The sequence below is a fragment of the Ustilaginoidea virens genome, chromosome 1 (assembly GCF_000687475.1).
Source record: "Ustilaginoidea virens chromosome 1, complete sequence".
NCBI lineage: Eukaryota > Fungi > Ascomycota > Sordariomycetes > Hypocreales > Clavicipitaceae > Ustilaginoidea > Ustilaginoidea virens.
Window position 1 is genome coordinate 4,257,488 of NC_057316.1, and position 15,428 is coordinate 4,272,915.

General features: G+C 51.9%; 4 protein-coding genes across 4 annotated transcripts; 2 read left to right on the forward strand and 2 right to left on the reverse strand.

Moving 5' to 3' along the window:
• Window positions 1-760: 760 nt before the first annotated feature.
• Window positions 761-5,234, forward strand: UV8b_00950 (uncharacterized protein; the record flags this gene model as incomplete). The annotated part of the gene is made up of 4 exons (XM_043138448.1): window positions 761-991; window positions 1,280-2,413; window positions 2,515-3,331; window positions 3,400-5,234. 4 exons carry the CDS (start codon window positions 761-763, stop codon window positions 5,232-5,234), a joined length of 4,017 nt encoding a protein of 1,338 aa, XP_042994382.1.
• A 1,329-nt stretch (window positions 5,235-6,563) lies between these two features.
• UV8b_00951 (uncharacterized protein) lies at window positions 6,564-10,095 on the forward strand (the record flags this gene model as incomplete). Its single annotated transcript, XM_043138449.1, has 4 exons — window positions 6,564-7,031; window positions 7,159-7,659; window positions 7,719-9,709; window positions 9,849-10,095. The coding sequence occupies 4 exons, from the start codon at window positions 6,564-6,566 to the stop codon at window positions 10,093-10,095; spliced, it is 3,207 nt and encodes a 1,068-aa protein (XP_042994383.1).
• A 53-nt stretch (window positions 10,096-10,148) lies between these two features.
• Window positions 10,149-10,566, reverse strand: UV8b_00952 (uncharacterized protein; the record flags this gene model as incomplete). The annotated part of the gene is made up of 2 exons (XM_043138450.1): window positions 10,149-10,422; window positions 10,475-10,566. The coding sequence occupies 2 exons, from the start codon at window positions 10,564-10,566 to the stop codon at window positions 10,149-10,151; spliced, it is 366 nt and encodes a 121-aa protein (XP_042994384.1).
• A 999-nt stretch (window positions 10,567-11,565) lies between these two features.
• On the reverse strand, window positions 11,566-14,350 carry UV8b_00953 (uncharacterized protein; the record flags this gene model as incomplete). The annotated part of the gene is made up of 6 exons (XM_043138451.1): window positions 11,566-11,853; window positions 11,926-12,231; window positions 12,311-13,769; window positions 13,960-13,991; window positions 14,112-14,173; window positions 14,338-14,350. The coding sequence occupies 6 exons, from the start codon at window positions 14,348-14,350 to the stop codon at window positions 11,566-11,568; spliced, it is 2,160 nt and encodes a 719-aa protein (XP_042994385.1).
• Window positions 14,351-15,428: the final 1,078 nt, after the last annotated feature.

The window sequence follows — 15,428 nt, forward strand, 5'->3', positions numbered from 1 at the left end:
TTACATGTTGCTTCAATGCTTTCGGCGCTTTCGGCGCACCAGACACCACCAACCAATTGACCGCATACAAACGTCGACGTGTTGGCAACCGACCGTCACTTGTCAACTCCACTTGATCCAAAGGTGCAAGGTGCACCAGCTTCTGCAAGCGAGATCCCATCGTACAACCTCTTTTTCTGCCTTTTGTCTCGATTTGACATGGTCTCGCCTCAAGCTGCTTTCTTTTTCCCGCCTCTGCTTTTTGACCACTCCGCCTAAGTCGGCTGTAAGGCCGCCTCGTCTTCAGGGCTCTGTCAAATCACAAAAAAAAAATATCTCGCACTGGGGGCGCTCAACTGAGGACCCAAGCCCATTCATTATCCTTTCCCCGTGAGGCTGCAGATTTCATTTTCAAGCTGGGCGGCCAAAGCTCCATGGAACGGCGCGGCGCGGCGCTGCAGATTGAATTACATGTCCGGGCCTCTGCATCTGTACAACGCAAGAGGACCTTGACTTGCCGCTGATGCTACTTTGCAAACAACAAAAGCTTACACATAACTTAGAGATCACGCAAGCCACAAACATAAATCTTTTTCCTGGCCATGAGATGCAGTCTTGGCTCACAAAGACTTTGGCTTCTTACTTCTTCCGTGCAACTTGCGATATCCCTCATAGCCCAAGACTCTGCTTCTGACAAGGCGGGAAACTTCATCCGCCAAACTCTTTTCCTCATCCAACCTGTGCGACAATCACCGACGTGAGACGCCATGACCAAGGCAGAATGGCCTTCCAGACAAGTATTTTCAGGGACGGCGAGTGGGTGACTGAGACGGTCAACCTTCAGGCAGCCATCAAAGCATCTGCGACTCAAAAACCGGCGACACTGGCTCATTTCGTCAATCCTCCAGTCTGTGGCATCTTGTCTCGAACCATAGTTGAAAGTCCCATTGTTCATTGGATTCTTCCTGTCCGCTTAAGATCAGAAGATTACAACGATATCGCCTTTATTGGAGTACGTCCTCGGAATCTGCTATCATCTGCCTTCGTCTTCCTCTTTTCCCATCCTGTTATGCTGCACTCTTGACCTCTTTTGCGGATTCTGCCCCAATTAGTCTTGAATCCTGAGCGTATTACTTCAGTCTAGTCACTCTATCCCAATGAAGCATACAAGAGCCTTGAGAGTCCTTTTTTCTGTCACAGTTTTGCCTTTCCAAGCCATTTGCATCTTTCAATCAACCCTCACCATTCGTTCGAATACAATGTCTCATAGCGGCCGTGAATATCCTAACTATGATGACAGGACCACTTTGTTCAAATAAGTGAGCTTCGGGGCGATGGCCAAGTGCATGAAGTTGCACGGAAAAGCGATTTTGGTTCCCGTATTAGAGGAGCGGTCGTACTCGGAGATTCCTTTCAGCATGGTTTAGCGGACGATGACCAAGCTAATGTTTCCAAATCTGAAGACCAAGATACGCTGATGCCGGATGTCCTTGACGCTGACTGTTCACCCCGATCTCGAACCCTACCGCCGCAGCTGCTGGTGCTGATGCTAGAAAGCGGAGACATCGTTTACATATTCTTGCGTTCAGGACAGGACTCATCTTATGACTTCGTGCTCAACAGACATCGAAGTCCAAAAAATTTCTCCTGTCTGGGTTTTCACCTGTCTGTAGATCCATCATCAAGATACATGGCTGCGGCGTCGCCAGAAGGTCTTCTGGTGGTCTATGAATTTCACTCCATGAAAACCATCAACGAACAATATCGCTCACGAGGACTCTTTGACCCTGTAACATCTTTCAGGATTCGGGCAGTACAAGGCGTCGTACAAAAGTTGGAATTCCTGTATCCTCGGCCAGAAGACGACTACCACATCATTCTTCTCTTGATCATAACGAGAAAGGAACGAAGCTCCGCGGAGCCTGTTTCTCGCATGGTCACTTACGAATGGGAAGTAGGTGACAGCCTGAAAGATGTTTTTGCAGAAGAGAAAGCCGGGAATCGCTTGCCCACAGAGCACCGGATGCCATCCCTGCTTATCCCACTACGGTTCAATACGGCATTTTTTGTCGTCTCACAGCCAGATATCGGAGTCGTCAAGAACTGCCTCTCTGGTTCCCCAGTCTTTGAAGCTCTCAAGACGGATACTCCAGGAAGAACACCTTTGCACCATGGCATTGAGAAGCCATTGTGGACAGCATGGTCTAGACCATTCCGCCGCAAGAAGTATTTTGAAAAGACCGACATAATCTTCCTGGCACGCGAAGACGGAGCAATCATCCACATTGAGATTGACGCGCCAGAGCTGGTGCCGTCCGTCACCAATGTTGGCTGCCTTCACACAAACATCGATACGGCTTTTACAACTGCGTATGATGTCTTCACTGATATGCTGATTATTGGTGGTGATTCAGGGTCAGGGGGTATCTGGAAGGTAGGAACCAGCAAAACTTGTCCACCACTCTCTCTCTCTCTCTCTCTCCTTTTTTTTTTCTTTCTCTCCTTGTTTCAAAGCTGACTTGGCCTCCTCTTCAGTTAGCACCACGTACCGACCTCGAGCAAGTGAGCGTATTGCCCAACTGGTCGCCCGTTATGGATGTGGCGATATCTACGCAGCATTCAACATTAGAGCCCAAAGACGCGAGGGACTCACGATGGTCTGAAGATGATTCTTTCCTTTCGAGACCCGATAGTTTGTTTAGCGCCTCAGGTCGTGGTCTCAAAGGCAATTTAACCCAATGGAGATGGGGTATTCAAGGAAGGATCGGCTTGGATATTGAGTATGGGGAACCAATAAGAAACTCTTGGGGATTTTACTTGGAGACTGGTGGAAGCAAAAGCCTTTATGGCTTACTGTCTTTGCCTGACTCTTCGATCGTGCTTCAATTTTCAGCAGATTTCAGCCAGGTTCACTCAGTGGAGCCCGACAACACTGGCTTCGACCTGGCCTTCCGAACGCTGCATGCTGGCCAAACTCAATCCGGGACCATAATTCAAGTCACTGAATCGTCAATATCCCTGATATCGAGCTCGGAGGTTTCACATCAGCCTCTCGAATCGATCCTCGGAGTCAGAGGTGTCAACGCAGAACATGCCTTCTGTGGGGATCATGTTATAGCCTTATCCACTCATGACTCTGTCAAGTTTCAGTTGCACACGGTGCGGATAAAGAACATGAATGCTACGCTCATAAGCTCGTGGGACGTTGTTGGGGAAGTCACTTGTGTGCTATTCTTCAGTGCCATTGGTGACGAGTTTGTGGCCGTTGGTTCCGCTGCTGATGGCGTGTCATGGATATCTATATATTCATTGAATGGCAAAGTTGTAGTCACCAAAGCTCTTCAGAGAACAGGTAAGCAGCATCTGTGGCACATGTGCTCCAGGCGACAGACTAATCAGAATCACTTGTTTTCTTTGCAGATCCATCACCATCACAAGGAAGTGAAATGCTAAGCTATACCCACCATTTTGAGCCACTCACGAGCATTTGCATGATCCACGAAGGTGCCAGCAGCGCTGATTTCTCTGCCGGCACACGATGTGGACATCTACTCACGTTGAGAATATCGTTTGGGAAGTCAACGTCCGTCGCCTGGAGCCGCGAGGTGATGGGCGTGGCTCCTGTCGATGTTTATCCAACCCACGGCCCATTTGCTGACGGCGCCGCGGCTTTGGCATGCTGTGACAGTAATCTTGTCATGATGTCACGATACTCGGAAACAGATTTTAGATTTGCGACCAAAAGTTTCGTATGGTTAACAGACTCTAATGATGCATCAATTCCGTCGCCTCCAGTGCATTCCGCCTTCAGCCTCGGTAACAAACTATCTGCAGATCCAAGCCATCTATCACTCATGCTTCTAGTAGGAACAAGGGTATTGCTTGCAGACATTTGGCCACACTACTCGCTTGTGCCCCGGTGTCTTCCGTTGAACGGCACCCCAACGCGCATCATTTATTCGCAGGCCTGGAACTGTTTGATAGTTGCGTTGCTGCAAGATGACAGACCTACGCTGTTATTCGTGGATCCTGAAACAGGAGCACAAATCGCTTCCGCGTCAGACAAGGATCAAAACCCACTGGAGGTTATATCTGGCCTTGGCCATGCAGGCGATAGAATCTATGGTCTGAACGAATGGTTGTACTTGAAGGATGGCAAGACGTTTGCCTTTCTTCTCGTAGGTACCAAGGAGGGCAGACTCTTGATAGTATCTGTCAAGAAGATTGAACCTAGTCTGAGAAATTCCACCGGCGAATCGTTGCAGTACTGGACTCGAAACAAGCAGATGTTTGGAAAGCCCGTTTACTCCGTCGTCGGGGACGATGACGGTATCATCTTTTGTGTGGACAAGACGATCCACTGGAATGTCCTGGACTTGGCGGAAAAGAAGTTGAAACAAGTAAAGCAATATGAGCTAGACTCCCCAGCGACGTCTCTTCGAGTGTCGAATGGTAAAATACTCGCCCTTACTACCATGCATTCACTCGAAGTGATCGACCACCGAACGGGGGAAGGTAACGGGATGGCTCTGGTCCATACGGACCGGGTATCGAGAACAACAATACACATGGCCGATATCGGGCCAACACGGCAGGACGGGAGCGGTGACGGATGGCGCATCACGCTGCTTGCGGATCAAAGGTGCGGGTTTGCAGGCGTCTGGGTACCCTGGGGCTACCGAAACAAGGAATTTGAGACTGTGTTTGAAGGCGCACTCCCTGCTTCGATTAGGCGATTTGTAACAGCACGAAGCTCACCTCCCTGGGCTAGCTCTGAGCCGAGAAGTCGATACGGACTTTTACCAAGCGGCCAAGATGGCGCAGAGATGTTTGGGCTTTCCCTTGACGGATCTTTGCGACATTTCACGCTACTGGATATACCGCTATGGCGTCTGTTGAGCTTGGTGCAGAGTCTGGCGCAACGGAATGCTACTTTGAATCACATGCGGGGAAACTCGGATTCCGAGACGATGAATTCAGACGACGGAGTTGAGCTGGAACCGCGACTGCACCCTAAGCTGATGCACATCAACGGCGACATACTGAGCGACTGCTTGAAGCCTCGAATGCTTGAAAAGATGGTTGGGAAAGCCGATGGGCTCGATCTGTTCTGCGAATACCTTGATGGACTAGAAGGAGGACGATGGACGGATGAGTTCAGGGATAGCATTGGCCACTCGGACGACAAGCGGCAGGCGGCATATTTCAAATTGGGATACGAAATTTTGACCTATGTCTTGGCTCCAGTTTGGTAGGAGGGGGGGAGTTATACGTTGGTTGTTTCTGTAATGGAACTGATGTATTTTCTGCGCGGTATGCGGTCATTAGACTCCTGGGTGGACGGACAGGTGGACCACATGTGGTTGAACCAGGCAAGTCAAAGTTTGACGACGGCAAGGTGGTTTGTTGATATGAGCAAAGGTCAATGAATACTCAACGCTTTCAAAGAGCACAATTGCCCTTGAACAACCAATGCGCGAGCCTAGGGGAAATAGTATAGTATAAAAGTCAAAATTTGTTCTGAAGAAGGATACTGCCGGAGTCCGCACGGCGTGACGGAGTACTCTGAACGGAGAACTCTAAAAGTCTATACTGTACCTCGTATCAGCACTATTATATGGAATTTATCGCAGTATACGGACGTAGTGCAACAGTTATTGTCATGGTCTGCGCATAACTTCCATTATGGGGGACTTTATTGGTTATGTATCACGGATTACCCCTCCACTGAAGTCCTGCGCAAGTCGTCATGAGATTGCCCCGCACTAAAACGCCAGCGAACAAATAACATCTGTTCAAGATCAAGTGAAGCAGACAGCGGATGCAAATGCCTGGCAACTAACTGGTTGGGACGAAGACGAGGAAAACTGCAAGTGAGCTCCAAGTCGGAGACACAGTTGAGACAGTCAGCCTGAACAGGGCACAGTACCTTGGCTACCTACCTACCTTATCCAGCTACCAGCCAGCCTACTGTTTGAAGCATTCTCGCGCTTGATCAAGTGCGGGGCTTTAGCAACCTTAGTCAACACGAAAGAGGTAGATTAGGTGAGGTACCTAGGTACCTACCGGGTACTTATTAGAAGCGCAACTGCAGGTACCTTCAATGTTAGGTTAGGAGGTATGGTAGGCTACCATAGGTAAGGTAGGTACCTCCTGGTAGGCTTTTGCTGGATGGCTAGGGTCTTTTAAAAGGTTGGGAAGATTAAATATCTTGGGTACATACATGTATCAACCGACCCTGCCCTGCCAGCCAATGGAGAAACTGGAGACAAACTGCATCCAGCAAGTCAAAAAGCAACTTTCCCAAACCCACCGATCGAGAACCTCCTTCAGTGCCTCTGCTCTGCAACGCCAAAGTCGCAAGTCTGGCCGTCACGACAGTTCCAGGCAGAGAGGGACGTCAGATTTTTTTTTTTTTTTTTGTGTGTTCAAACGGTCTCGGTCATCAATTCTGCCCCCGATTTGTCCACACCCGTCATTTACTCTTCTTAACCCTCATTCCCTTCTCTCTCGCTTTTCTCTCGACTCCAATCTCTGGACATTGCCGTCTGTAGACACCAGCCAAACCACACACAACCGTCACCATGCCACCAAAGAAAAAGGGCAACAAGAAGGCCCAAGACGACTGGGAAGCAGACTTGGGCGAGACCATCGGCCCCGCCAACCCCGCCACGGCGGAAACAAACGAGGCCGCTCCTGACGCCGGCGGCGATGACGACTCTACGGGGGGAGGCGGCCTGATGGCCATGCTGCGAAAGAATAAGGAGAAACGGAAAAAGAAGGGGTTGGCCGATGACGACGTTGTCCAAGATGAGGATCCTGCTCCAGCCGACCCAGCAGCCGAAGCTTTGTCGAACCAGGCACCGCAAGAGGCCGCATCGGATGATGCATTCGCTTTACCCGATAAAAAGGGTAAAGGCGGCAAGGGAAAGCCTGCGGGCAAGAAGGAAGACCTTGAAGGCGAAGACGGCACTGAATCTGGTCGGATCCTCACCAAGGCTGAAAAGGAAAAGTTGAGAAAAGAGCGAGAGAAGCAGCGTAAGAAGGAACAGGTTCGTCTTTTGAAAAGCCGCACTGCTTTCCGTTGATTTCTGGCAGCTCCCGTTGAGTTTGTTTCTTTGCTGTCCGCTCTCTCAGAAAGCATCATGCCTAACTCGAGATGCGTTTTCAAAATCTTAGGCTGCCAAGAAGAAGACTGCGCCTGCGAAATCTACCGAACCGACCACGGCATTGCCTGCTAAGGATGCTGCTCCTGCACCTGCTGCGGACACTCCATCTCCTGTTGCTGAGACGGGGGGCAAAAAGAAGAAATTACCGGCCCATCTCGCCATGATCCAGAAACAGCAGGAGGACTTGCGCAGGCGGCGCGAAGAAGAAGAGCGCCGCTTAGCGGAAGCAAAAGCCAGAGCGGAAGCAGAAGAACGACTTGCAGAAGAGGAAATCCAGCGAAGAGAAGAAGCCAAGGCTCTGAAGAAACAAAAGGAGAAGGAAAAAATTGAGCAGCTCAAGAAGGAGGGAAAGTTTCTGACCAAAGCCCAGAAAGAGGAAAAGGCACGTAATGAGAGAAAGCTACAGCAAATGTTGGCCGCTGGAATAAAGGTTGGCCCTCAGGAATCGACAGACGAACCCAAGAAGAAGATTGTCTACGACGGCAGGAAAAAGAAGGGTAGAAACGACAAGGCAAGTCCTCTCCACCACTGCGAAAACTTTTGGCATCACTTTGCTTATGTTTGTTAAAGCTCGACGAAGATGCTGCTCTAGCAGAGGCTGCTGAGAGGGCTCGCCTTCAAGCCGAGAAGACGTTGAAGGAAGCAGAGGATAGAGCTGCCCGAGAAAGGGCCGAGGCAGATGCCAAGGCTGCCGCTGAGAAAGCTGCCGCGGAAAGCGACGTTGAGGATGACTGGGAAGCGGCAGCCGCATCAGATGACGACGTTAAAGACAGCTGGGATGCTGATTCAGATGAAGAAGCAGAGAAGAAATCCGCAGCTCTCAGCCGTGGCAGAAATGGGAAAGCAGAAGAGGGAAGCGACGAGGATGGATCAGAATCAGAATCAGAATCAGAATCCGAATCCGAGGACGAGGAACTATCGGCTGCGCGACAAGCGGAGATGCAACGCAAGAAAGAAGCAGCTGACAGGAGGGAGAAGGCTCATCAAGCCGCCCTGGCTGCCCGCTCAAAGGATAACCTGAGATCTCCGATCTGCTGCATTCTCGGCCACGTCGACACTGGCAAAACCAAGTTGCTCGACAAGATCCGGCAGACCAACGTTCAGGAAGGAGAAGCCGGTGGTATTACGCAGCAAATTGGTGCCACGTATTTCCCTGTCGATGCGATCAAGCAAAAGACTGCCGTGGTCAACCCGGACAACGAGTTTGAGTTCAAGGTGCCTGGTCTCCTGGTCATTGACACGCCTGGGCACGAGTCTTTCTCCAACCTGCGTTCCCGTGGCTCATCCCTCTGCAACATTGCCATTCTTGTCGTGGACATTATGCACGGCTTGGAGCAGCAGACGTTGGAATCGATGCGTCTTCTCAGGGATCGCAAGACTCCCTTTATCGTGGCCCTGAACAAGATTGACAGATTGTACGGATGGAAGAAGGTGGACAACAACGGCTTCCGAGAGAGCTTGGACCTGCAGAACAAGGCCGTGCACAACGAGTTCAAGAAGCGATTGGAGGAGACCAAGCTGGCTTTTGCGGAGCAAGGTTTCAACTCGGAGCTCTTTTACGAGAACAAGTCCATGTCCAAGTTTGTCTCCCTCGTTCCCACCTCGGCCCACACCGGTGAGGGTATACCGGACATGTTGAAGTTGATCGTGCAGCTTACCCAGGAGCGCATGGTTGGTTCGTTGATGTACCTGTCCGAGGTTCAGGCAACGGTGCTCGAAGTCAAGGCCATCGAAGGCTTCGGAATGACGATAGACGTCATCCTGTCCAACGGCATCCTCAGAGAAGGCGACCGCATTGTGCTGTGCGGCACGGAAGGGGCTATCAAGACGAACATCAGGGCGCTACTCACACCGGCTCCGCTGCGAGAACTTCGCCTGAAGTCGCAGTACGTGCACAACAAGGAGGTCAAGGCTGCGCTTGGTGTCAAGATCAGCGCTCCGGGGCTCGAGGGTGCCATTGCCGGCTCCAGGCTCATGGTGGTTGGCCCCGACGACGACGAGGAAGACATCGAGGACGAAATCGTGGCCGATTTGGCCAGCTTGCTCAGCCGGGTCGAGAAGACTGGCAGAGGCGTCAGCGTGCAAGCATCTACCCTCGGGTCTCTGGAGGCGCTGCTGGATTTCCTCAAGGACTGCAAGATCCCCGTGGCCAATGTCGGGATCGGGCCCGTCTACAAGCGAGACGTGATGCAATGCGGCATCATGCTGGAAAAGGCTCCCGACTACGCGGTGATGCTCTGCTTCGACGTCAAGGTCGACAAGGAGGCGCAAGCGTATGCGGAAGAGCAAGGCATCAAGATATTCACGGCCGACATCATCTACCACCTGTTTGATGACTTTACAAAGCACATGGACGAGATGCTGGAAAGGAAGAAGGAAGAGTCCAAGATGCTGGCAGTTTTCCCCTGCGTGCTGAAGCCCGTTGCCGTGTTTAACAAGACGAGCCCTATTGTCATTGGCGTTGATGTTGTCGAGGGCCAGCTCAAGATCAACACACCAATGGCGGCAGTCAAGACCAATCCCGTGACAAACGTCAAGGAGATAATCAGTCTTGGCAGAGTGTTAGTTTTTTTTGTTCCTTTCTTTCTTTCTTTCTTTCTTTCTTTGTTTCTTTGTTTCTTCTTTCTCCCCCCCCCCTCCCCCCCCTTGCGGCCCCCAAATGTCCATGTACATTTTTGCTAACATTCTTTTACACCACAGCACCTCAATCGAGCGAGACCACAAGCAAATCCCAGTCTGCAAAAAGGGGCAACCTTCTGTGGCCATCAAGATTGAAATGGGTGGCCATCAGCCCATGTACGGAAGACAGCTTGAGGAGGCAGACAGCCTGTACAGTTTGATCTCTCGAGCCAGCATCAACTGCTTGAAGGAGTTTTACCGCAAGGATGTGTCCAACGACGAATGGCAGCTGATTATCAAGCTGAAGCCTCTTTTCGACATCAACTAAGCCGCCGACTTGGATGAGCCGGCTGGAGGGCAACAAGGTACCGGCTAATGCAACTAACTTCCTGGAACCCCCCTCCCTGCCCCCTTTCCTGCCTCCAGACCTCCAGGCGGACCCGGGACTGCATCGAGCGCCCTGGAACCTGTTGACGATGGATGCATAACGAGGCAAGGCTTTGCCATGGACCGACTGTGCGTTTCTGTTTTCTCTACGCTCGCCACTCGCCACGCGCCACGCGCCAGCAGAGGGGGGAGGCGCATCGCGTGCACGTCACGTCCCCCGTCGTGGCCATGTTCATCTCCTGCACCACGGAGCCCCGTCTTGACGGCCCTTTGGCGTTTTAAGTCGTGCACGCCTCTCCTTCACTTGACATCAACTTGACCCCATCCATCCAGGGCCAACGAGGTTGCCAAAAGAGGCCAAGCGGACAAGACCAAACCAGCACACCGCACGCAGGCCACCCTGCGCCACCATGACGCGGGAACCAAAACAAAACAAAAAAAAAAAAAAAGGCCAAACAAGTCTGCTTTGAAAAGCATCCCGACTGTCGGTCCGGTCCGAGTAGATGTCTGTATTTCGTTTTGCAACCCGACTATATAAGCAGTGCACTGTAGGTGTAAGAAAAAAAAACAAAAAAAAACAATCCAGCTTGACATGCGACCAGGATCGCATTGTTACGCCGTGCCTTTTGCCTTGTTAATAATTATACTCCGTATGCAATAATTTGACGCGCTGCCCCTCCCCACCGCCCTGGCCAGCCACGCCGTCAAATGTGAAACTCCACGTTGCCGCCCTTCCCCGCTGTAAGGTGGGCCCAGCCGCCTGCACGTGCAGCCTAGCCCTAGCCCAGCCCAAGTTGTGCCCGTGCCCTAGGGTCTTAGCGTGCACGTGCAGCCCGTTGGGATGAGATCACGTAGCCTCTCGAGGCTGCGTCGCTTTGTCTCCATCCCCGTCTAAAGACTGGAGTTTTGGTCGTTTTGGTCCTTGCAGGCAGGTGCTTGGTGGTTGGCGTCTGTGCGCATAGAACGTGGCCGAGGCGGATTTCTTTTTTTTTTCTTTTTTTTTTTTTCCTTCCTTTTTTTTTTTTTTTTTATCGATTTGACAGTCCACTACCTACGTGGATGGACTGGGAAAGAAAAGAAGGAAGGAAAAGGGGACAGACAGACAGACAGATAGACAGACAGACAGACACAGTCAGACACAGACAGAGATGGAAAAGTCCTTGAGCCGTGAACCCGTGAACCATGCAACATTGTCGTCTATTGAACGGCCCTCATGAGCCTCATGCCAAACTCTTCCCTCGCATTTCAACATAGACTAGGGTTGGGGGAGGAACTGTCGTTGCTCTTGTTGGCTGCCTTTCAATACTATCTCTGCCCGATTTCCTACCCCCCCCCCCCCCTTATCTACTCCTGTCCCATCTATTCGTGCGGTCCAAAACTCGTCTAAACGGTAAAAAAAAAAAATTCCCATCTAAGAAGCCTCCTCAACCTCGGGCTGAGGAGCTTCCGCATCCTTCATCTCCTGATCGCCGCCGTCTTGTTGCGTCGCCTTTTCGGCTTCAGCAGCCTTGCGAGCCTCTTCCTCAGCGGCTCTTTTGGCAGCTTGCTCCGCCTCGACGCGCTCTTGCACGGCACGTCGCTCGCCCTCGACCTTCTCAAAGTGACGCTGGACGATGGGACCGGCCAAGGCCCTCAGTTCATCTAGCTTGGCAATGTAAACGCCCTTGGAGGCATCGTCGCCTTCGTCATACAACCAGTCCTAACAGGTCAGGGCAACGTTAGCGTCTCCTCGTCGGTCCGTCCGTTTTGCCTGGATTTGCATCATTCTCACCTCTGCGGCTTCCAACTTGGCCTTGATGGACGCCTTCTCCTCCTCGGTCGCAAGTTCGGCATACTGGTCATCCAGCTTGGAACGGAGATCATAAATGTACGTCTCCAGCTCGTTCTTCTTCTCCTCGGTATCTGCGACAAGTTTGTCCTCCATGACCATGGCAGCTTCCTTTTCACCCAGGCTATTCTTCTGGGCGGCATCGAGAGAAGAAGTGCCGCTGGAGATGGGCAGATCGCCTTTTCGAACCTGCTTCTTGACTTTTCGTGTCTTCTTGGGAGCATCCTCCTTCTTATCGGTATCCATAGCCTGACGTTTATCATTGTTTAGCTGTTGAATGGGCACGCAGGACAGTGGCCGCGAACAGGCCCGTTGGGGGGGGACTCACATCGCCGTCTTTCTTCTCCCCATCCTCTCTTTCGTCTTCCTTGACCTCCTCTTCAACTTCTTGATCCTCAACATAGTAACCATTCTCGACGTTGAGCACACCATGGATGTTGACGCGAGCCTTGAGCTTGCAAATCATAAACTCGTCCTTGCCCTCAGCTTTGACGCCTTTGACGGAGAACCGGCCAATCCAAGGATTCTGCTTGCCAGGTAGTTCCTCAGGCCTGGCATACCGAGCCTCCAGATCGAACGGCTGTTTACGGTAAAATGTCAGAATCTTGGTCGAAGGAAGAACGTTGCCCTTGTTGAAGACGGTGAGGCTGGTGTCCTCATCGGGGATATCGGCGGCCTTCTCCCAGGCGAACTCAATGGGGTAACTGATAATGTCCTGAACAGAAAAGTCGCGAACCCGGAAAACGGGGGACAGGATTGCGCAGCTGAAGGCGCATCCACGAGCAACGGCTTCATCGGCATTCATGGTGTAAGAAAGAGGCTTCCCAAAAAAGGCCTGGATGCGCTCCTTCAGAGCTGGGACGCGGGAGCCGCCACCGACGATTTCGATGATGTCAATGTCCTCCTTGGTAAGCTTGGCCTGTGCGAGGACCTCTTCCAAAGGCTGTTGGGTGCGGTTCAAGAGGGGCTCAATCATGGCCTCGAATTCCTGGCGGCTGATCATGGCGGACACGTCCACGTCATTCATCAGGGATTCAATGTTGACCGGAGCTTGCTGGTTGGCAGACAAAATCTTCTTGGTCTTCTCGGCAGCGGCGATGGTGCGGGCCATGGCTCGCCCGTGCGTGTAAATGTCGACCTTGTACCTGCCCTTGAACTCCTTGGCCAAATGATCGACAAGAGCCTTGTCAAAGTCACGACCGCCAAAGGTGTGGTCCCAGGCAGTAGCCTTGACCGCAAGCTCGCCCTTGTTGAATTCAACGATGGAGCAGGTGTAGTTTGTGTGGCCAATGTCAATAAAACACACCCGGCGCGGTGGTTCCTCGGGAGCGGGGAGATCCAGTTTGGTGATGCCCCATCCCAGGGCAGCGGCGGTGGTGTCATTGATGAGGCGTAGAGTCTTCAGTCCAGCAATTTCGGCGGCATCGAGAAGGGCCCGGCGCTGGATATCGGAGAACCATGCGGGAACACTCATGCACATATCTGAAACGGGCAGCTTGAGCTCATTCGCAGCAGTCTGCTTGATCTTGCTCAAAAACATGGCAATAAGTTGAGTCGAGGTGAACTTTTCCGTGTTTCCGAGGTAGCTGACCTCGGCGCCAACTTGCCCGTTAATGTCGACCAAGGGGGCGGTGATGAACTGCTGCTCGACCTTTACATCGGGGTCGTTGAAAGATCGACCGGCAAGTCGCTTCAAGCAGCTGACTGTGTTCTTGAGGTTCGTAATCTCCTGTGTTTTGGCAGCTTCGCCGAGGTAACGGCATTTGGGGCCGAAACCGACCATGGACCTGCAACCGTGAAGCACTTTGTCAGCTTTCGAAACCCTTTAATTTTTTTTTTTCTTTTGCGTACAGTAAGATGGGATATATATATGAACACGTAGGGATATGCAAGACAGCCCAAGCCAAGAACACAATCTGAATTTCAAGCACCAACCCGGTTGCAACACTCAATGCTGGCATGTAATGGAGAACTTACGGAGTAGCTCTGTTAGAAACTTCATTGGTGATCTGAACAAAAGCATGCGTTAGTCGGGCCCGCGGTCAGAGTCGGTGGAAATGAGGGTAGACAGAGAGCATCGGTTGCTGGTTGCTGATCGTGCGGGACTTGTTCGGAAGAGAAAGACGTACCACATCGACACCGCGATTTCTGGCGACAGCTACCACCGTCTTGAGAGTTCCGAAATCGACACCTACAACGGTTAGAACAGTCTCAGGTTATTCCTGTAGAGAAGAGAGGATTGTCAAAATCATGATGCATGAAGCTGCTAACTAGCCACCACACAGCATGTGAAAACAAACCGTCGACAGCAGGGCCGCAAAAAGCAGCTCCGAAAGCTTGACTTGAAGAACATACCCACTACGCTCATTGTGACGGCCGTCCGTAGAGTTCCTTCTCTACAATGCGATTCGAGCGCCTTGTTGCTGTCGTCTCTATCGTTTTATGTCGACCAAGCAGGGGAGGGAGGGGCACGCGGGGTGTTGAACGCAACAAGGTTTACAATGCGACGTAAACAGTTCAGAGATATGGGCGGTGGGGAGGATGCAGGAAGAAAATGCAACCGGAAACCAGAAGTTGGTCGGGGGTTGGGGGGTGAAGCAGTGATGGTCAGCTTTGGAAAAGCAAAAGTTTGTCGCAAAACGGAAGCGGATAGATTGGGATTCGATGAACAAACGAGGGGTGATATTGGAAGGTGGGCGAACTTTTTTGTCAAGTGGGCGGTGTGAGCAGCTCTTTTCAAGCTGCTGGCTGGGAAAGCCCAGAGTGCCAGTCGGCGTACGGAGCGGAGTACAGCGAGGTATTCGAGCAGGCGTCCTTGGGTGCCTGGATACCTCCTGGAGATGGGTACGTTGGGCATCTCGACACCTTCCCCAGTGCTGCCGGCCTCCTACCAGCAGCCAAGTACCTGGATACCCAAGGCGCTTCCCCGGTCTTGTCGCGCCAACGTGGAGGGCTGGCGTACCGGATACCTATCAGGCGCGTACCCAGCGTCCTATCCCCGGCCCCACCGTCACAGTGACAGGTACAGTGCAGTTTGCCTCGTTAGAACTTGGGAGAAGCTTCTCGAGTCGACCAGACTATCCATCCATCCCCACGTGTCGGCAGCGCATCTGGGAATTTCGGAAATTATCCCCACAGACAACTCACCCGCGTGCTATGACCATGTTGAGTGAGGGAGGATAATGACCATACATCTACTCCATAGAATGGAACTGAACCCTTAGTTTATTGTGCGAGTTCTTCTACCCCCCCCTCCCCCCCCCGGGCTACAAGCATCTAGACAGGTTTAGGTCTCGCCGACAGATTTGATCAACCGCGATTTCCTGGACAGAGGTAACACAAATGCCAAGAGGTAGGGAGACACGGTCGGTGCCTGGGTACCTAAAGTGAGGGTGAGCAGCCGGTCAAGTTTTCTTGGGCAGACACCTCATGCGACCGCTCGAACG